Here is a 23659-nt window from a genome sequence, read left to right on the forward strand (position 1 = left end):
TTGCAAATAGTTGCAATACCTCAAAGGTATTACAAGAACAAGGTACCTATTTGTGTCTTTTGGGCTTCTGCTGAATTGAACATGCTGTGGTTTTTGCCTCATAAAATCTGATATACTGGATACTTTGATCAAAACTTTAATAAAGGGCAAAAGAGAAAAAAATTAATTTAGTTTGAAGAGCTACAACAAATTTGCATGGCTGGTAACTTAGAAAATGTGGGGGAAGGATTCTGATTATCATGTTAAAATGAATTATTTTGGGTAAAAATGCTGTAGGAACTATTTGCTCAGAAGTCACAGAAATATTTGGACAGACTATACTCTCAATCAAAAGTCACCAATTCTTGAAATTCTGCGGTTCAAGGTCTCCTTTGTGAAGCAGAAATATCATCTGTGAACAGACAACTATTTTCCTTAAAGGAATAATTTATTGTTATCAGTCATCAACTTAGAATAAATATATTTTTCAGGTCATTCTCTAAGAAAGGTAGACTAGTACAAGTTTACAGGGAAAAAAGTTGATAGTAAGGCCTAGGGGTTAGCTTTTGGACAATTATCTGGACACAGTACCAAAAAAAAAAAAACTTGGGCGGAGGTGGTTAGAAACAAAGTCGTGAGGCTCAGAAATGACAAATGTGCGTGAAGGCAGAGTGATGAAGAAAAGTTTCTTGTTTTTTGTTTTGTTTTGTTTTTGAGACAGTCTTACTCTGTTGCCCAGGCTGGAGTGCAGTGGAGCGATCTCTGCTCACTACAGCCTCCACCTCTGGGTTAAAGGAATTCTCCTGCCTTGGCCTCCCAAGTAGCTGGGATTACAGGCGTGTGCCACCACACCCAGTTAATTTTGGGTTTCAGTAGAGGCACGTTTCACCATGTTAGCCAGGTTGGTCTTGCTTGAACGCCTGACCTCAAATGATCCACCTGCCTTGGCCTCCCAAAGTGCTGGGATTACAGGTGTGAGTCACCATGCCCAGGCAAAGAAAAGTTTTTCAATTGTGAACTCCAAGAGCAAGGTGCCTATTTGTGTCTTTCGTTGTTATTTATTTCTTTATTATTTATTTTTGTCTTCCTCACACTTTAGTTCCAATTTCATAAACAGCAAGAAAAGAAGGTTTTTTTTTTTTTTTTTTTTTTTTTTTTTTGTTTCTCCCGGGCTTGTGTGTATTGGCGTGATCTCGGCTCACTGTAAGCTCCGCCTCCCGGGTTCACGCCATTCTCCCGCCTCAGCCTCCCAAGTAGCTGAGACTACAGGCGCCCGCCACCACGCCCGGCTAGTTTTTTGTATTTTTAGTAGAGACGGGGTTTCACCGTGTTAGCCAGGATAGTCTCGATCTCCTGACCTCGTGATCTGCCCGCCTCGGCCTCCCAAAGTGCTGGGATTACAGGCTTGAGCCACCGCACCCGGCCGAAAAGAAGTTTTTGTGTGTAAAGATGTTATCTTGGCATATCTTTATATTCACAGTACTAAAGGCAGATTTAGGCAGTTAAATATGTCTAAGGTCAGTTTCAGTGGTTGGTTTATTGGGTTTCTCTTAAAGTTTAAAACTGACAACATGTAAAAATGAAACTATCATAATATTTCTGCGTATAATTCTCTCTCGTTACATGATCTCTTTTCACTAAAAGGTTTTTCTAAAAATTGAAAAGCTTTATTTTATTAATTACCAAAAATTAACCAATTATTTCAAAAGTTCAAAATTTTAATGTATCTAAATGTTTCATAAAATAATTTATGTTCTTTAGATGTATGCTAATCCATCTTAACTCTCTGAGGAAAAGGAAAGAACACTCACATTGTGACTGTATTATTAGAGTCTTTTATGAAAAATAGTTGCTAAGTTTTAACTCTAATGAGCAGTTATTCTCTTAGCCAATAATACCATCAAATATAACAAATATGGTGAGAGTAAAGCTGTCACATCTAGAAAATTTTAGCAGCAATAAGCAACACCCTTTCCTTATTTCACATGATTTGTCCTAGAAGCAGGAATCCCTAAAAGGTGATCATCAAAGCTCGAATTCAGGTGTTGTGACACTGTGGGCGAAGGGCATAATGGTAGTCACAAACTATAAACAGACAACACATAATATCAAAGAGTTAACAGTCTAACTATGTGTTTACTCATCTTTAAATTTCTACCCAATTCAGATGGAAGTGGGTTTCTATTCTTTTTAAAGATTAACTACCTCTCTCTGTGCCCTTAATGGCATCACCCTCCTCCCATCATGTTTCAGAACTTGTTTCAATACTTTGTTTTCCCTCTTGCATTTTTAATCTTTTCATTGCCACTGTCACCATCTCCCCTCCACCAAGGTCTTCCTCAATTCTGCTTTTGTCTCAAGTCACCATTCTATCATTTTCCCCTTTAGCAGCATTTTTCCTGAAAGACTAATGTATACTATTCGTAATCTCTATGTACTCCTTTCTCAGTGACCATTCAAATCACAGCTCTATGGTACATTTTATTGAAAACACTCTTGCCAAATGTAATGACTTTCTTCGTGTCTTATCCACAGTCTTAAATCCACATTTCAGTCTTTAATGATGCTAACCATCCTTAGGTTAAAAAAAAAAAAATCTCTTCCATTGGTTTCCAGGTACTACGGGGAGGAAGGAATGAATGGTGAAAACACCAAGGATTTGTAGGGCAGTGAAACCTCTGTATGATACTACACTGATGGATACATGTAATCATATATTTGTCCAAACCCATAGAATGTACAACACCAAGAGTGAACCCTAATGTAATCTATGGAGTCAGGGAGATAATGCTGTGTCAATATAGGTTCAACGGTGGTAAAAATGTACCACTCTGGTTGGGATGTTTATAAGAGGAGAGGCTATGTGTGTAGGAGGTATATGAGAAACCCCTAACTTTCTCTCAGTTTTGCTGTGAACCTAAAACTAATCTGACCAAAAAAAAACCAGTGTTAATTATAAAGGAGATGGCCAGGCAGAGTGGCTCACGTCTGTAAGCCCAGGCGTTCGAGACCAGCCTGGGCAATGGTGAAACCCCATCTCTACAAAAAATACAATAATCAGTCAGATGTGGTGGCTTGTGACTGTGGTGCCAACTACTGGAGAGGCTGAGGAGGGAGGATTGCTTAAGCCTGGGAGGCAGAGGTTACAGTGAGCAGAGACTGTGCCATTGCACTCCAGTCTGGGTGACAGCACCAGACTCCATCTCTAAATAAATAAATAAATAAATAAATAAATAAATAAATAAATGGAAGAAGATACCAGCAACAAAACCAGTATGTCCGTGTGCTTGTGTGTGTGTGTGTGTGCGCGCTTGCGTTTTTGTGTGTGTATCTTCTACTGGCCTTTGACTGCTGGCTCCTGGTTCTCTACTGCTATAGATTGACATTCTTTGCTGGCTCATTCTTCCTTTACCCAGTGTCTTGTCTTGTGACTTCTCTGTGCTATCTTACTCTTCATGATCTCCTTAAAAATCATGGGACTCCAGTCTCCTGTATATTATATGATTTCCAAAAACGCATCATCTCCAACTCAACGCTAACTGTCTACTGAACACACAGATATCCCACTTTTCAAACAAAACTGATTGTCACTTTCAACTTCCTACTGCCTATGGTCAAATCTGCAGTTCTTGTGTTTTAGATATTACCAGGGCCACAACCTGCCAAATACAGATAAACAGGTATAAAATTACAGAAATCTCAATTTCTTGTTTTTCTAATTGTCAACATGCTTTTAAAAATCAAGTCGTTGTTTTCTTTCTTTTCTTTCTTTCTTTCTTTTCTTTTTCTTTTTCTTTTTTTTTTTGAGATGGAGTCTCGCTCTGTTGCCCAGGCTGGAGTATAGTGGTGTAATTTTGGCTCACTGCAACCTCTGCCTCCCAGGTTCAAACAATTCTTCTGTCTCATCCTCCCAAGTGGCTGGGACTACAGGCACACGCCAACACATCCGGCTAATTCTTGCATTTTTAGTAGAGATGGGGTTTAACCATGTTGGTCAGGCTGGTCTCAAACTACTGACCTCAGGTGATCCACCTGCCTCAGCCTCCCAAAGTGCTGGGATTACAGGCGTGAGCCACCGTGCCCAGCCTTCTTTCTTAAATCTGTCTTATTTCCTTCTCCTGTCCTTCCCCTAGTTAAGATGACGATAGTTTGTTTTTCTGACAACACACTCTAATTGGACACATAGACTCCAATATTTTTTCTCATTTCAGTGACTGCTTTCTATTGCTCTAAGGATATCATAAGTAGGATGGTCTAGTTATGTTACATCTACTTCCTTACTCAAAATCTTACAGAATATTTAAGATCCTTTTAAAAAGTCCTTAAAATTTCAAATTCTGGCATTAGCCCATACAATCAGAGGCTACACATGCCAATAAGATTTAAAAAAACAAAAACAAAAACTTTACCTAAAATAAACCTCTCCTATCTACTTGTTTTTAATTCCTCAGTACAATTGAATCTCTCCTTAGAGCGCATAGAGTTTTTGAGTCCTAAATTATGTATTTCCCATTTTCATAATATGAATTTCTCAAATACAGCTGATAACTCATCATTTTACTGAAAAGACTGCTTAGCAACATGAGTTATCCATAGTATATGCTCAGTGAATATGTGTTGAATGGAACTGAGTATCAAGGAAGCTATGCAAGAATAATTCCAAAAGTGTGAGTTAAGAGTTAGACAAGTATAATACACAATATTAAAAAAGGAATGAATCCATGTGAACTGTGTTGGTGAAAAAGCATTCACGTGCAACAGTAACTGAGTTGGGGCTTGCATGACCAGTAGAAGTGGATGCACAGGGAAGAAAAGGAAACAGTCTACTGGCGGACAGAAAAAAAAAAAAAAAGGAATATGGTATGTGTGAGAACAGAAGCAGAAGGTAGGGTGAGAGAAGAGCCCAGTTTGGGGTGGGAGACAGTCACAGTAACAAAATTGTATGTGCTAATTAACAACGGTAGAATTGATAGGTCCCAGATACTTATCTAGGACTGATCGAGAATCACAATTTCTCAAAAGAATTCCGTAACCTCTGTACCCATTTCTATCATTAGTGCTATGAATATATTTTATGGGATAAAAATTTTATGTTATGAATTCAGTATCTTTACCTGATCAATCCAAGCATCTATCCTGGGCTTTATATATTGAGTGTCCAATATTTAAATATCAGACTTAAAAGTATTGTCTTACTTCCTTTTCTTAGAATTCCAAGATCAGGATGGCACAACAGATCCACTAACCACTTATTTTTAATTGTTAATACATATTTATCTGACGAATAGTGAACAAACAACTGGAAAAGTCTGGGAAACCCTCAGATTTTGGTCCTTTCTATAAAGCAATTGATCCTTCTTGAATGTAGAGTCTAAATAAAGAGAAAATGTAAAGGATTAAGGCTTGGTAACCATTAGGCTTATTCTTTTAACAATTAGAAACTAAATTTCTATTGTCTTATATATGTATTTTAAGTGCTTTTTTTCTCCTAACTGAAGTCTTAATAAAATAACATAAGCAATAAATCAACAGTCTGGAATTTCACAATTCACTCTAAAACATTTCTGAGGAAATCACTGAGGAACCTTAAATTTTCCTTTTCTAAAACCTAGACCTATAAATGAAACAATCTCATAGGTCTGACTGACACCTCAAAAGTGTCCTCAACAAACCACATGCAGTCAAGTAATATGAATGATAATTTCATAAGTGATCATGACATCCATCTGGTTTTTAAAACTTTTTCATAGGTAAATGTGATTAGCAACATTTGGAAAAACAGAGTGATTTCCTAAATTGACAGATACATAGAATTAAAACTAAAATAAACGGCCTGGCAAAATTAATACATATGAACCATGAGTCAAAACTAAAGAACTGTCAGATCATCAGTAGCTCCCTCCTGAATTCAATTAATAATGGGGAGATATTAAGGAAGTCACTTTGATTCTTTAACACTTTTTTTCAATTATAAAATAAAGGAGTTGAATTAGATGAACTATAAGGCCCCTTTTAGCTATAATACACTATCAGTTCATATAGGATGAAAATAGATGTTAAGCAGACATCCCTTCCTTTGAATTTTGGCAATTTGGCAATGTAAGAACAGGGCACAACCCTTCCAAAATAGCAGTGTCTACTCAGGTAATATAAAACAGCAGATACGCAAAAAAAGTATGTTTTCTAGCCTCAATATAGAAGAGTTTAAGAGATATAATCTCTTATACCTACAACTTACAGGCAACAAGGATGGGGAAGGAAATAGGGATAAAACAACAGTACATATGCTATTCATATTAATTGTCTTATCTTAATTTTGTATTAATGATCTATGCACCAGAAAATGTTCCTTAGGTATATGTATATGATACTCTAGAAATATTGAATTCCTAAACTTTTAAGCTTGTTTATTCAATTCTGAGGACATCATTTTGGTAACACTTTCCCTCTACGATTGCACAACTCTCTGTGAATTTATGAATTATGCTTAATATAATGATAATTTATCTCTGAGATGTTTGCTTGATGCCTCCCCTTTATTATAATCTCTTATGATGAAGTTTCTTACCCTCATTCTATATTGTCTGTTGTATGCCAGACTAAAAATTCTACATATAAAATTCTAAATTAAAATTATTAAAGCATTATTCATAAAATATTAAATATATAACATATGTAGTCTGAAGTATAATGTTGTAACTAGTACTGTCGATCTGAAGAGTAGATGATTTCTTCCAATATTGTAAACTATCTCACAATATCTCTCTTACGAGAGATGAGGAGGAAGTCTGGTGGAAAAGAAATCATGACTTCATGGAAAGGAGCTAAGGAGAATGATTGTGAGAGCCTGAGCATTACAAACTGTTCTTGATGCTAAGTATTTTAAAAGTTCAATTTTGCGTTCTCTAACTTGGTATAAGACTTTATCTGATTAAGAGTATGAGTCTATTTGCATAAAGTTTATCATTATGATAAACAATAGGATTATTTGAAAGTAAACAAGTGCAATTTCATCTAAATTGTCCGATGCATAAAGTTATTACAGCATAACAAAACTCCAGCTATAGGCTTTCTGAACTCCATTGTTAAAGTACAGCGTGTAGTTCCAGGTTTAAGTTTTGTTGTTGCTGTTGTTGTTTTCAGGTTTAAGTTTTAATGTCGATGGAAGTCCTGTGCTGCTTAACCTGACATCCTATGTATTGAAATTTATATTTAAAAATCCAGTTATTTAGAAATATTTTTTAAAGTAAATACAGTACTGCATAAACTATGCCAGTTATAAACATTTGGTTCCATAATTTTTTAATCCTATGCCTAACAAACAATTCATTCACCTAATGAAAATTACAAACCTAAAACATGTAACTTCAATAAAAAGAAAAATAAACTACACATAGAACTGAATAAAAACACATGCACACTCTTTTATTAATTGCTTAGATATGTGTATGCATGGATGTATGTTTGTATGTGTATGTGCACAATTCTGAAAATTTGTACACTAAAATGACACAGCATTTTCTACAACTTTCAGTTATGCTAAAATAAGATGATGTGGAAATAGACAGGGAACAGAAATACAAATAATACAGAATGCACATTTTCTTAAGTGATGCTTAGAAATATGCAAAAACTGTAGAGCAAACTGTTGGAAGTTAATGCCAATTACATTTCAAATTTGTAGAGTCTATCACTAATAGCTTATTACAAATAATTTTAAAATGTGAAAAGAAAAATACAGTCTGTCCTAATAAGCACCATAAATGCCTATTATTGCCACATATGTATTCTAGTGTGTGTATCAATTTATTTGATGAAAAATATATTAACAACAACAAAACCAGTAACTAAATAAATAATCCTTTCATCAGCCCCCAATTTCTGCCACACTAATGCTTTGGTGAGTCATCAAGGGGAGTAAATTATTCATTATAAATTTCAAAGAGGATCCTCCACTGGAAAATCTCTGCTACTGGTCCTTCTTGGAACCAACATCAAGAGAATTCTTGGCAATCTCAAGTATTACAATGAAATAGAAGGTGAGGGGCAACCACTCAGGAGATGTTTCTAGAACAAACTGAGCTCAGGGAGCTTACCTTCCAGCTGAGAGGGGTGTGTAAAGATAATTACTAATATCTTGAATTACAGTAGGGTGAAAAAGATTAATCGAGAAATTGCATACAAATGTCAGCCAAGGCTTTAAAAACAAAAACCTTTATTCTGTTTCAGATGGATACAGTATCTGGAATGTTTTCAACAGTAACCCTAAACACGGTCCCTATATTTATGGCATTAACAAAATAATCTATAACGTGTTTGAAACATTTCATTATCTTAAGTTTATTTCTTACTGAAGGGCCATAGTGTGAATACCATCATAATAATCAATAAAAACTACTCAAAAATAAACACAGTAAAACAATAAATTCAAGTGTATACCACACATCTTTATACAAATGCAAAGTTAAATACTGTAAACAGCTTTTATAAAAAGGGTAATGTGAAGAAAATTACTGCAACATTATCCTTGGTTCATTGTTTTCAGCATGTTAGTTAAAACTATCGACACTAATAAGTAGTAATTTATCTTTAACTTCAGCTTACTCTCTGCTAATATGTTTATAATATAGGAAGAAAAAAATAGAGGTAATTCAACATTGCTGCATGCATTTCCTAACTTTGTAGCTTCATGTGCTCTAGCTGGATACAGACTACTGGTGAACAATCACTTTTCCTTACATATTTTAGCTATGATTCTTCTTGGCTGCCAGGAATCATTTAGGTCTGGTGAGGCAGAGTTCTGTCTCTTCCACTTAGCTGTCTTCCACTTAACAAATCAGAAAGCATTTGGATAACACTATTTTTGTGTGAGTGAGTAAGTCAGTGTTCAACTTAAATTGATTAATATAAAGACTCCTCTCAGTGGGTAACATTGTCATCTGTCTTGGCCATGACCCAAGGTACAATGCCCAATGCCCCTTTTAGTGTTAATACCAAAAATACACTTACATTTACTTCCAACAGAATTGACTCTTTGGTTCAAGCAAGAGTATATTGATGCTATTACAGATACTAACTCAACATCTATTGCATGTTTACTGTGTGTTAGTCATCATGGTAAGTACTTTTTAGGGTTATCATATTTAATTCCCATTACCACCTTACGAGGTAGGTAGTATTATTGTTATAATTTTACAGACTGAGAACGTGAAGCAAAGCAAAGTTAAGAAACTGGCCCAGTTATCAAAACAGAAAGCTGACTGTACAGCCCACAGTGTGGATTATTTGGTGCTGTGTAAGATTTATGTAAAGCCTCAAGAGAGATGAATTTGGAACACAAATAAAAAGATATTTTAAAAAGCATCACTATCCCTGTCTTCTTATTTCTTCCAATCCAGCATCCCCATTAAAAATGAACCATTCAGGAGATAATCATAGTAAAGACCTGTAGGGAGAAAGGTCAAATGTGGCCAATGTAATTTAGTTTGAATGGAAAATAAAGCAGTTATACCAAGGCCAGGCAAGCTTCATTTTCAGATTATAAGTACAAGATATTTTGTTCATCAAAAGATTCATGTGGCTCAATGCTAAAGGTTTTAAAAATAAGAACCAAAGACAAAGACCCTAAGCATTCCACATAATTGCCTTTGCAGTTAGAACTAACTGGCAGAATCCTATGTAAAATAGTATTCACTTAGGTGTAAAAACCTGTAGGCAAGACTAACAATAAGATTACTTGCAGATAGGTGTTAATGAGGTCATTCAGGCAGATGAGGTGCCAACGGGGCATAGTTAGAGAGTAGTGAATGAACTTGGGTTACTATCTTGTAAGGAAGCCAAAGATTGTGAAATTTAGAATCTTGGCAGAGTTAGTAATTTGTAAATCTGTCTGATACATCAGGAAAAAAAGAAAGGCATGTATTCTAGTACTGGAGTTTGAAAGAAAAGTAAAATAAGTGAAGATTTTTTTTTTCAGATTAAACTAGACACTATTTGAAAAAACTGAATGTGAAAAGCGAGCAATGAAAAGCATTCTCTAACAATGAAGCTCTCTTACTCTGATATCCTCGCTTTTGAAAGTCAGAAATTAATGCTTTTTTATCTATTAAATTCAAAGTTATAGTAAGGACATTATATTGTTACTCTTAGAATAGTAAATATAAAACCAAAGGAGCCCAAATATTTCTTTAAATACAACAAGTAGACAAAATTTAGAATAACAATTTTCACATAAAGATAAGTGCATACAATTACTGCCCAGTATTGCAATGAATTGATAGAGGCACATTAAACACAATTTATTAGTGAGTACATTAAAATATCACTACTGTTCAACAATGTGATAATAGGGAAGTACAATACTCAGGTGATGGCCAATGTTTGATGGTTATCAACAAGCCAAGACACCAGAAAAAAACCTATGAAAATATATTTGTATTGCACGTTTCGCTAGTAAATTGATACAATTATATCTGAAAAATATATAATTGGTATGGTGAAGAGCTTTTGACCCCTGTTTAATATCAAATATATAATATTATTTCCTTGAGATAATTTGGGCTTTAACCTTCATTTGGTAATGTTAAGTGACTTTTTCTCCCTGCAATTTTTGGCACTTTACTTTAGGATTGTTAATAAACTTAAGCGATTTTTATTTTTTAAGTGAATTGGGTGTGATGGGAAGAGTAAAAATTAATTTAATCCACCGATTTGGAACACGTGCCTGAAAATTTTGGCTTGTATGTGTGTGTGTGTAGGCTGACCAACCATGGAAATAATATGTGTGACATTAAATTAACACCTTGATAGGCATTATAATATAGGGTATCTTAAAATTTGAAAACTATTGTAATAATTCACAATTCATTATAAATGTCAGTTACATAGTGATGAAAAAATATGGCAGGCTCTAGGTGCCCCATCTATCCTTTTGACCTCTTTCTTCTTTTTAGCCCACCAGTATTCTTACGGTATTCCATACTACCACTCTGGCATACTGGTACTTATAAATGCAATGAATACTAAAAGAGAACCATGTCCATTACACACAGCAATTGTCAACTATGGATAATATAGTATTTGTTCTGGTTAGCATATTGATTTTAAATCACATTATGTAGCCATTTTAGCATGCTTAAGATTATATATAAGGTAATCAATAAAGGAAAATAAGCAGTTAATATTACTTAAATAATATTTCCCTTGTGTTCTGAAGCCAAAAAGCCCCATTTGTAAAGTCACTCAATGGCCAATATGAAGTATTAAATTGGCACACTAAGGAGATGGCAAACATCTGATGACAAATGCACTACTATGCTCCTCCTTCCCCACCAGCCATACCAGACCTCACTAACTCATCCTGGTGCTCTTTCGATCTGAGAGATGAGATGCAGTCTCAGACACATGGAAGAACCTCAGACTTCTACTCAACACTGCACTCAAGGCAGTCAAGAACAATTTGGGATACTTTTGGAAAGACCAATACACTGGTCATCACAAACTTGGGATAGAAATTCGGCCTTACCATTGAGAAATTACATGGCCTCTGGTGAATCATTTTACTTCTCCACATCTCATTTTCATTCTGAAAATATGTCAGTGAAAATATAAAGATTTGATGCTATAGATTTGTTTTCTCTCATCAGTAGAATAGATATTTATTTTAAATGGTAGAAGTAGTTTTAGATAAAGAGCAAACACTATTAGCAGTTAAGCCAGTTAACTCTTCGGTCTGATGAAAACAATTTTTCCATTGGGATTATTTTAGGAAAAAGTGTTACTAATTAGGAAAACTGTCCCATTTTTAATGCACTATTTTAAAAAGTAATTTTGAAGTTAATTTTCTTTATTAAGTTAAAGTATATAATTGCACTTGATGTTTATCTAAAATTTATCTTCCTTTAAAATATACAGAGAATACTTAGAAGTTAAGATTATTTTAATCTTTCACATAAACTTAATTACATCATATCAGCAAAACTTACCACCATTTTTAAATTTTTGCTATTTTGCTTTCAAATGTTGTTACAAAAAGGCTTAGGGGGACTAAATACTATGAATGACCAAATTACAGTGAATGAGACCACAAACCAGGTAAGTTCAGATCTCTCTGAAGCCTGCATATATAACATGTATTACCCATCCTCGACATTCACTATTTCCTTTTCTTTTTTGACATTCACTATTTCTATAGAATAGGATATGTCATTGCTGCTTCCACTTTTGAGTTTATTTTTGTATTGCAACTAACATTTTTAAAAGTTTCATATTTTCCATAAATATCCTCTCATTAATTTGACATGATTTTTATTGAAAACATTTTCTTTTTAACCAAAGTATGAAATAGATATTTCTTCATCATTAAAGAAAACATTGACTGCTTACGAGTATTAATTTTGTTGTTTTTTGTCAATTATAATTAGAAAATATTACATATAGAGTAGTAAAAAGTAAATAAATTTTGGCTGAGTCAATTTAGAAATACTCTAGCCCATTAAGCCTAAATAAATACATCAGTTCTTAAGGAAACAAGCAAAAGTTGCGTAGAGTAGTCCTTTGGTATGTGTGGGGGATTGGACACACATAGATACCAAAATCCGTAATTGCTCAAGTCCCTTATATGAAATGTTGTACTATTTACATATAACCTATGCACATCCTCCTGTATACTTTAAATAATCTCTAGCTTGCTTATAATACTTAATGTAAAATAAATGCTGTATAAATAGTTGTTACACTGTTTTCTTTGGGGAATAATGATAAGGAAGAGAAATGTATGAACATTTTTAGTACAGATGCAACCATCCATTTTTTCCCCATATATTCTGGATCTGTGGTTCGTTGAACCCACAGATACAGAACCCATGAATGTGAAGAGCTGACTATATGTGAAAACACATGACTTATAATATTTCAAGATTTCTTAAGAATGCAGGTAGAATTTATGCCGAATAGAAACATAAAGTTGCTTTATTTAAAAATTCTTGAATGGAGACTTGAGGATTACTATTCATTTCCAAGGATGACTGGTATGTGAATTGGGCCACATAAACGATTTTCACCAAATATTGCAGTCCAAAGTGACAAGTTACACTCTAGTGGCAGACTCTGTTAAAAAGGCCTTGGTATATTTATATGACAACTTGAGGAACATGGAACAGCAATTTTGTTCTAAAATATGTGTTGAATCAACCCATAATCTATGTCCACTTATTTTCTGCATATCAGTACTCTCTCATCAAATTATTCCTAAAAGTTCAAGAAAAGTATAGTGGTGTTAAAGCCTTTATATATTTAAGGTATTCAACTCACAGAAACTGTGAACTGTATATCTAGTGAAACATAATTGAGACAAAAGAAGTAAGAAAAAATCAACTAATTACATCTGTATCTTAACATTAGTCGTATCTTGATTATCTGCACCAATGGAAGGGATTGGCTATAGAAAATCACATATAATCTATTCAGTGGGACTGGGTCCATGGCCTTGTGCTTAGTAGCTGAATTTCTAATTGCCCAGTGTAACTTACTGCAAATGTGTTGTGAGGATGCCCATCACCAGAAGAGTGGCCACAGATACATAATTTTGTTTCTGGAAGCAATTCCTAGGTTAAACAAAGAGAATCAGGAGTTGGCTTTGTTTTTCAATCTTAAGGCTTATGCTAATAACGTACACTGTTATTTTTAAAAATCATTTTTTGGGATTATTACCTTGGTAGGTCAAAATAGGGAAGAATATTCCATCATTGTCTCACAGTTAACTAGTATAGATTTTAAAAACAAATAATTTGGCAGATGGGAAGTTGAATATTTGGATCATAATAAATTAACCCATAACCAAAAAATCCACTGATTATGTACCATGATACTGCCGTAGGAACCTTACTTCCCACTTGTAAGCTAAGAATCATAAATACTCCTATATATTTAAATGGCACTGCAATTTTGGTGTATGGGATGTCATTTGTTCTTAAAATGTAATCATCTCTAATTTTGAAAAAGTTCTGACTTGTAATCAATTGTAACCAGTACAAATGAACATAAATCCTGTCCTACCATGTCATGTGAGAACAATCACAATAATTTCTTTAAATAAACTGCTGTGGTTATGCATTATTATATAAAAATTATTGCCACTAAAATGTATCTAAGACTGTGCAACCAACCTCGATAATATCTGTTAAAACCTGTTGATTGTAGCATTTGCATTGAAAACTACTCTATATACTCAAATGTATAGTTTGCATTTTTATCTGTAAAAGCAAAGTGATTATTTATTGATAAATGACATGGAATGTCATTTTTTACCTAAGTAGCATTAGACATTTCAAAGATTTTGTCTGAAGGGCAAAAGGATTACACTGCATTTGAATAGACCATGTGACAACACATCCTTAGACTTCATGTATGATATGAAAGGATGATCCCCATTCATAAGATACACAAGGGAAATTATAACTATACCAGAAAAGAAGAAAAGCAAGGAGGGATGTGTTAAGGGTGTCAGGGAGTATTTGTAGTGGTTTGATGCATGTAAATATTACATCTTATAAATAATTCTTTTCAAATACATCTATGAAGTTCAGAGGTTCTGTTTAAGAAATGGATTGTATATGCTTTACATGACTACATGCTATTTTCTTGACGATAAGAGCAACATTAATTCAAACAGGAAAAATGGCTTCCAAAATATCCTTTTCCCTCTGTTTCTTAGGATGAAGTATGTCACCTGATGCTAGCAGATGAAGACTGGGGGGAAAGTGTTCAAGTTATATTTTGCTGTCAGAATCCAACAAATACATTTTCATCTAAATTATTTTGTCAACAGCCTTGTGCTACCCTTGCTAACCTTATTTGGCACCAGTGCATAATTAGATACACAGGGGTGTGACTCCAATTGAAGGTGTTGGCATTGTAGCACTCTGTGAAAATATTAACTATGAGGTTAACTCCAATTTTCTCTTCTTTAATTAAATGCACATGGTACTAATGAGGTAACCTACTGTTCCTTGATAGCACTAATTAGCTAAGAGGAGAGTACTCTCTCACACTGCAATTTAAACCTAAAAATAAGGTTGAAATATGCTAATTGCAGGCAATTTAAAACAGTACAAGTTGAAGAACTAGTCATAATAAGAGAAACTGACTGCTTTACAGCTAGGCAGCTGTAACTTTGGTTAAAATCAAAACAAGCCACATGATTTTTGGACTGCTATTTAACAAGGTCATAAGCATCCTTAAAAAATGAAATGCTATTCCATACCATAACAGTAAACCAGACTAACACCAGTAAAGCCCTCAGACAGACACTCATCTACATAAAAAAGTGATTGTCACAATAACTCCAAATCTGCCATGACACTGTTTTCAATATTTAATACAGAAAATTAAACTCTATAAATAAGCAACATCACCTTAAATTCTTTCAAGAGCACGTAAGTTAAGTAAAATATCATAATTTGTGTCTCCAGCATTAACAAAACATGTTGGGATGCTGGAGTTTTGTCATCCCAGTCAGGTCAGAAGGGACGATACAGAGAATAAGTCTCACTCCTGGAGGAGTACATAAACAGGAATTATTGAGATAATGTACAAGTACAGTAATAAAAATAAAAATACTATGGAATAAAAGCATAGTTAATGGTAATGATCCCTTAAACGTAACCATCCCTTAAATGGTAATTTAAGGGACACAGGTGCCAAATATTAAAAGGATTTCATTTAAAAAGAGGTTTTCATTAGAATTCGTCTAGTTTTGTAGCTTTGGGATGGAAGCTGCCTGAGGCTTTACCGTGAGAATGTTCCCCATTTTTAGCTCAACTGACTCAGAAACATAATATTGTAAACCTAACCATATTTCAAACATATCTTCTTTAGTTACTATCGCAAATATTTCCCAAATTTTAACAAAAGGATAACCTTGACAAAAAACACAAGCAAAAACAAAACAAAACAACCTCCCCCCCAAAAAAACAAGACCATGAAGAACCTTTTGATTCATCAACAATGATATGTTTGGATTGGTACACAGTACATACTCATTATTTTTCGATTCCCTAAAATCTATGATATATCTTATTTTTATCAACCAGAAACACTAACCAAAACACTCCTATCAAATCATTCCTGCTACCATAGAGAGAAATAAAGCATATTAAAATGATACTGTCATTTATCTATCCATAGGAAGAAGAGAGACACAGAACTGCCCCCAACACTGAGGGCTCACAGAGACATTTCCCCGTCCCTGTTACATTGCATGCAAAATTATGAAACACAACAGTTAAACGATCAATAAAAATAAAGAGTTAAAAGGCAAAATTTGTGAAAAGAGAAAGTCAAATTAATCTAAACCTTACTGAAGGACAATAATTTAGAAGTAAAATAACCTACTGAAAGGCAAAGGCTTTTAAGTAACTCACAATAGTTTCTACAGTTGAAAGTACGTGAGAATAAACTTTGCACTATCATTAGCCCGTCATCGTATCTTGCCAACAGGCTTGGTTGAAGAAATTGTGCTTTGAAAACCCCACCCAGTTTCTTCTCATGGCTTCCCTAAAGCTTTCTATGACAGGCAGAGACAGAAGGTTGGTAAGAGATGCAATAAAACTCTGATCAACCATGCTTTAACAGACCCATGAAGCTGCAGGTTTGTAAAGAAGTAGCAAGAGGAATAAAAATCAGACAGTCACTTAGAAATGGATCTGGAGGCAACCTGACATACTCCAGCAAATCACAGGGAAACACAATATGAACGGATATTTTAAGTGTTTGCATCTGTTTCAAATAAGCACCAAAGAAACTTTGAACAGTGAAAAGGCCAGACAATGTACTGGAATGGGCTTTCAACATTAACTTCAGAAGGAATCTATTCTTCAATTAAATGTGAATCATTGTAATTTTTCTTTTAAAACAATAAAGAGTAAGCCATTTAGCGCTGAACATAAGAATGCTGGCTCTGGAGATAGTCTGCTGAGCTTCAGATCTTACACTTACTAGTGGTGTGACCTTGAGCAAAATACTTAGCTTCTCCTGTCCTCTCTCTCTAGACAGAGAATCATAAGTAACATCATCATAGGGTTATTAAATATGTTCAATTGTAAAGTAATTAGAACAGTGCTGATACCTATATACTTAACATTTATTAGCCATATACTTATTATTTGTTAGCTGTCATTATTGCTTCAAAATAGTATTCAATTTTCAGATAAAAATAATTATTGTTTCTACAATGTATAAAATGCTATTATGTATTATAAAGGTTGTAAAAATTCCCAAGACATTGTATCTGTTTTCAACCTATCAGTAGACTTCATGATACATATTAAAGACTCTCCTACATGCGTAAGGAAACATTTTTTCCTTTTAGAAACCTGGTACAGCAAAGCAGGAAATCAATATGGGTGTGTTCATATTTAGTGATAAGGTGAAATGACTTGTAAGAAAAACCATATTTTTTCCAAGGCTGATGAAGTGTAATTTTCATAGAAAAATATATAATATATATATGGTATTAATACTATATATTGATCTTTCCTAACAAATGAAAATATTTTAAATTATTTAATAAAATTTGTTTCTTGAGGTTGAAAGGACCCTCACATTTTTCTTTAACATGCTTAAAACTTTAGTGTCTTATAATATTTAGGATAAAACAATATTTGAATGGAATAGTGGTTGACTTAGTCCATTTATGTTGCTATAAAAGAATACCTGAGGCTGAGTAATTTATAAAGAAAAGAGGTTTATTTGGCTCATAGTTCTGCAGGCTGTACAATAAGCATGGTGCTAGCATCTGCATCTGGTGAGGGCCTCAAGTGGCTTTCACTCATAGCAGAAGGGGAAGGAGAAACGTGTGTGTAGAAATCACATGGTGAGAGAAGAAACGAGTGAAGGAAGTCCCAGACTCTTTTTAACAACCAGCTCTGTGGGAACTAATAGAGTTAATAGAGTGAGAGATCACTCACTATCACAAGGATGGCACCAAGACATTCATGAGGAATCCACTCCCATGACCCAAACACCTCCCGTGAGGCTCCACCTCCAACACTGGGGGTTACATTTCGACATGAGATTTGGAGGGAAAATATCCAAGCTATAGGCGTGGTCTACATTTTAAAAGTGCAAAAATGAAAAAATCAATGTTCAGCTAGTCAAGAAATATGAACATTCTTCACATGTTCTAAAACAAATCAAACTTTAAAACAATAACAAAAATAAATAGCTGATTTGCCTTTCTGCCCCTCCAACTGTTTTGTTGTGTTTGCTGATTTGGTTGCTTGTTTTTAGGACATCCATCATATCTGATGGAAACTGTCCCAGGGACAATGTAGCTATTGGGTTGTACCAGGATGACACATTTTAGCTTTGCAAATTCATACAACTTCATCCTTCTCCAGCCCATTTCTAAAAGCAAGTTTTAAATTGCCTAGGTCGGACAGAGAAGATGTAGAAAAGAGAAATTGTACTTGAAAATTGTTTTGAGTATTTCACAGATAGGTGGATCACAGAAGTTGTTCTCTTGTTCGGAGTCAGTCAACAAGAACCAGAGATTACGTATCTCGGAGGACCAAATCTAAGTAAGTGCACGCCTAAAAATTTTTCATTATTGATGTAGTTAGCATTGTCTTACTTTCTTTTGTGACACAGACTCCAAAACCCGTACAACATTGAGAAGATCGTGGTGCGGACTGAGGAAGGAAAGGAAGTTCAGGGAGATAAAATTATTTGGAAAAAGTTATGCTTTTATTTCTTTACTTATTTTGAGGCTACTGTGTATCACATATCTGACTATACAGGTTCCCAAACTTGAGCATGTAAAATAATCTTTGGAGAAGCTTGTTATGATTGTGTATTCCAGGCTACTTTCCTAGAGATTCAGATTCAAAAGATCTGGTATAGTGTCCAGGAATATGCATTTTAACAAGCATCTTGATTATTGTGGTTTAGAAGGTTTATGATCAAACTTTGAGAAATACTGCCCTTTGTTCAAGATATTTGCATGACAGGTATTTTTTCATTATTTTAGTCAACACTTTTCAGTACCTACTATGAGCTATAAACTATATTAGCCATGTGGATATAAAGGTTAATGAAAATGGTCTTTCCATCCAACAGAGAGTGGGGGAAAGAAAAAAAAAAAAACAGTCCTATAAATTAGGATACAACAAGGTAAGTGCCATTTGCATGGACTCCTGATTTTTGTTTTGTTTTGTTTTTCTTTTTTGTATCTGAACCTCTTTTGCAATCTGCTAAAATCTAGAATAGCCTTCTCAGAAAAAATAAATTGGTTGCACGCAATAAAATAAGGCATTAGAAAAAAATGAATTATACTGAGATTCAGTTCCCAAAATATTTAAAAAGCTACATTTGTGAAATATTGATGTCATTTTTTAATGAATTAAATAATAAGATATAATAGCAGGCATAACAACCACTACAATTTTGAGTAATGGGCACAAATAACATTTCGTGTTTTTGTTTTGTTTTGTTTTGTTTTTTTAGACAGGGCCTCGCTCTGTTGCCAAGGCTGGAGTGCAGTGGAGCAATCTTGGCTCACTGCAGCATCCACCACCTAGGCTCAAGTAATCCTCCCACCTCAGTCTCCCAAGTAGCTGGGACTATAGGTGCATACCACCATGCTCACCTAATTTTCTTTGATTTTTGTAGAGACAGGATCTCACTGTATACTCCAGGCTGGTCTTGAACTCCTGGGCTCAAGTGATCCTCCCACTTTGGCCTCCCAAAGTGCTGGGATTATAGGTATGAGCCACCACACCTGGTCATATTTCTAGATATTTTTACCAACTGTGATGAGATAGGAATATTTTTATAATTTCTATCACTGACAATGTCATAGATACTGCAAACAATACTGTGGTGTGTTGCCTACATTCCTAATAGAAGAATATGTTGAGTTTCAATTGAGAATAAAAATAAGAATACTTTTTCTTCCATTCAAGTTCATAAACCTCCTGAATTCTACCCATGGATCCTAAGTTTTAAAGCCCCTGTATTAGAAATATATTGCTGAAGACGTAAAAAGTACACCTTGACCATATTGAAAGAAGGCATTTTCTAGCTGGCTCCCAAGGAATGAGCAGGATTTCATTACTTGGATAAAGAAGTGAGAAAAAAGAAAGGGAGAATGCCAAAGGTTTAGTATTATGCCTACAATATGTGATAGTTTTGGTAGGAGTATGCTATAAATGGGGCCAGCTGCTGAGAGACAAGGCTAGAAAGATTTGGACTATGAAGAGTTTGCAGATCGGGAATTAGTAGTGTTTTTTTGTTTTTGTTTTTGTTTTTGACAAGTAGAAAGCATGAGGGTGTGGGTTCAGACTGGAATTGGCTGGCAGCCTAAGACTCCCAAAGATTCATTAGACAGTTACTTCTGGTAAGTGCCAAAGCAGTAGCAGTGACATGAAAAAAGGATACCCAATTTGAGGACTGGCTAACTACTGAGGATTTGATGACTACCTGAGTGACTGAGAGAGTAAAGGATAAGGGACATTGGAAGCAGACTATGATACCACTAGAAAGACAGTAGAAACAAAGACAATTTTTAAAGAATGAAAGAGAATTTGCTTCATTTGGAAATAGTAAATGAGAGGTTGACTACTGAACATCTGGCACAGTTCTGGGTATACAAGACTTAAGTTCAGGTGACAAGGCAAGATATATAAAGACCTGAGAATCAGCAACTTCTGTAGTGTTAACAACACAGGGAGTGGATAACTTCTGGCAGTGAGGTCATCTAAAGGAGTAGTTCTTAGCCTACACTGTGGGTCAGTGTCACACACAAAGCTCTGCATATATAATGATGGTGGCGTTCAACTTCCTGATTTAACTGGGCTTGGTGGAGACCAGGCATCTTAACAAATAAACATCCCAAGTAATGATAATATGCAGCCAGAGTTTTTGGACCACTGATATAAAAGTTAACAGAAAAAGTTATAGGCAGGAGATGGGGAAAAGCCAACAAAACACAAAGAAGAGGAATGTTAAGAGAAGTGGTATCAAAAGTCTCAAATGTTTTGACAGGATCTACTAAGATGAGAATTGAATTCAACTCCCTGAGGTGGTCAGTGATATTCAACAGAACTATTTCAGAAACATAGTGATGTGGTTTGCCTCTGTCCCCACCCAAATCTCATCTTGAATTGTAGTTCCCATAATCCCCATGTGTCATGGGAGGGACCTGGTGGGAGGTAATTGAATCATGGGGGCAGGTATTTCCCCTACTGTTCTCATGACAGTGAGTAAGTTTCATGAGATCTGATGGTTTTATAAAGGGAGTTCCCCTGCACATGCTCTCTTGCCTGATGCCATGTAAGATGTGCCTTTACTCCTCCTCTGCATTCCACCATGATTGTGAGGCCTCCCCAGGCATGTGGAACTGCGAATCCATTAAATCTCTTTTTCTTTATAAGTTACACAGTCTCAGGCATGTCTTTACTAGCAGTGTGAGAACAGACTAATACAGGTAGTAAGGAAAGAAACCAACGTATAATGTGTCATAAAAGGAATGGAAGTTAAAGTGTAGTGTAAACAATTCTTTATAATGGCCTAATGATGAAGAAGAACACAGGATTAAGGTAATTGTCTGATATAAAACTAATGTGGACATATGAATGTGATTTTGTTTAATTGGTGTTTTGTTTCTAAAGGTGGGAAGGGAAGGCACACAGAGAAATGGGAGACTGAAGACATAGGAATGAAGATGTGCAGCTGAAAAGACCAGGTTCTGGAAGAGGTGGACGGGGGTAGGTATCATGCACAGGAAGAGAAATTGGACTTGGAGAGAAGATCTCATTATGATAGAAAGGGATATAATCAGAGATGGTAATATAAATTTGTTTTGGGAGTAGAGATGAGAGAGGCAGAGGGAGTTCTTGCCTGGTGGTCTCTAAATTTTTTCTCTGAAGTAGAAGGTGAAGTCACGGAGAACAGGGAAACAGGTGTGACTTAGGTGCTTTTTGGGTACAGCGAAGGCTAGAAACTGATGCAGGGAGACAGGCAGAGACAGGCAGTGTCTAGAGACTCGTGAAACAATTGCTAAACATCAATGAAGACTAGCCTAAAGTCAGAGAACCAATACTGCCTGATACTGTGATTCTGTATAGGAATACTAAGAAGCTTGCTTAGGAGTAGGAATAAGAAAAGTCACAGCTTGGGAAATGGAAGAACAAATGCTGTAGCAGGGTCAGAAAGGGTGATTCAGAATAGTGAGAGTGTTTAAGGTCATCCTTAATCATGGGATACAACATGATCAGGAAGAAGTCCAGGTGGGTGGAGGCAGTGGTGGGCTATTTGTGGGAATAACAAAAGAGTATGGCTAACACGGTGAAACCCCATCTCTGCTAAAAATAATTTTAAAAAAATTAGCCAGGCGTGGTGGTGGGCACCTGTAGTCCCAGCTACTCCAGAGGCTGAGGCAGGAGAATGGCATGAACCCGGGAGGCAGAGCTTGCAGTGAGTGGAGATTGCACCACTGTACTCTAGTCTGGGCGACCGAGTGAGACTCTGTCTCAAAAAAAAAAAAAAAAAGAAAAAAAAAAGAAAAGAACATGTCCAAGGTCCAAGGTCCAAGTTAGGCATCGTGGCCCATGTCTGTAATCCCAGCACTCTGGGAAGCTGAGGTAGGAGGGTGACTTGAGTCCAGGAGTTAGAAGCTGCAGCAAACTATGATCATGCCACTGCACTCCAGCGTGGACTACAGATAAAGACCATGTCTCCAAAAAAAAAAAGAAAGGAAGGAAGGAAGAAGGGAAGGAAGGAAGGAAGGAGGGAGGGAGGGAGGGAGGAAGGAAGGAAGGACGGAGGGAGGGAGGGAGCGAGGGAGGAAGGGAGGAGGGGAGGAGGGGAGGAAAGAAAGGAATGGAGAAAGACAACAACAACAACAAAAGATAGGTCCAAGGTCATGGAGGACATTTTTAAAGGAATCAATTCATGAACATTTACAATTTTTATGCTTGTTTTCTTCATGGATCAGTGTAAAGTTTAAAAGCAGTATATACTTTTTTACCCGGTAAGTATGTGACAGGTGCCATTCATTGGTAACAAACTCAACATGAAGATCCAAATTTACAAAATTGAATAAGAGATTACTATTTCCTTAAGAAAATAAATCATTCAAATTAAAACAGTAGTTTAGACAGTATTTATTTAAATAGAAGGCAAACTTATTTAAAATAAATTTGATTTTTAAATAATCTTTAGGAAGATACTGCATAGATTGAGGTATAATTGCATAAATTAGTGAATCTTCACACACAAATACATAACTTGGTGCTACTGTCCTGTAGTACTCTATTGTCTTGAGTTTCCTTGGTGTTGAAAGAGTAAAATTCTTCGAGAAAAAAAAAATGATGTCAAAACAAGGCTGCAGTCTAGTAGCAAACCACCTCAAAGTTAACATAGATGAAATCTGATTATATTGCCTACCCAGCATGTACTTCTCTATTTGGTAAAAGCACCACTTTTTTTCTTTGGGGATTACCCTCATTCTGTACCCCATTACATGCAAATTGGTGGGACTGGCCCAAGGCCAAGTGGGTGATACAAGCCAGGTCAATTAAATTCCCTCTCCCAAGAACTTGATTTTTGAGGTAAGTGACATGTGCATAATAAACAACAGGAGTTCATCGAATCTAGTGACAGGGAAGCAAGCAGCCTGTCT

General features: G+C 35.4%; 1 protein-coding gene across 6 annotated transcripts in view; it reads right to left on the reverse strand.

Moving 5' to 3' along the window:
- Window positions 1-23659, reverse strand: part of FOXP2 (forkhead box P2) — a 596683-nt gene that overhangs the window by 110238 nt on the left and 462786 nt on the right. For 2 of the 6 annotated variants that reach the window (XM_031664851.1, XM_009203719.4), the window contains one exon: window positions 13509-13583. In XM_031664851.1, the coding sequence (XP_031520711.1) occupies window positions 13509-13583 (75 nt within the window). 6 annotated transcript variants of the gene reach the window in all.

This window comes from Papio anubis, chromosome 4, assembly GCF_008728515.1.
Source record: "Papio anubis isolate 15944 chromosome 4, Panubis1.0, whole genome shotgun sequence".
Lineage (NCBI taxonomy): Eukaryota > Metazoa > Chordata > Mammalia > Primates > Cercopithecidae > Papio > Papio anubis.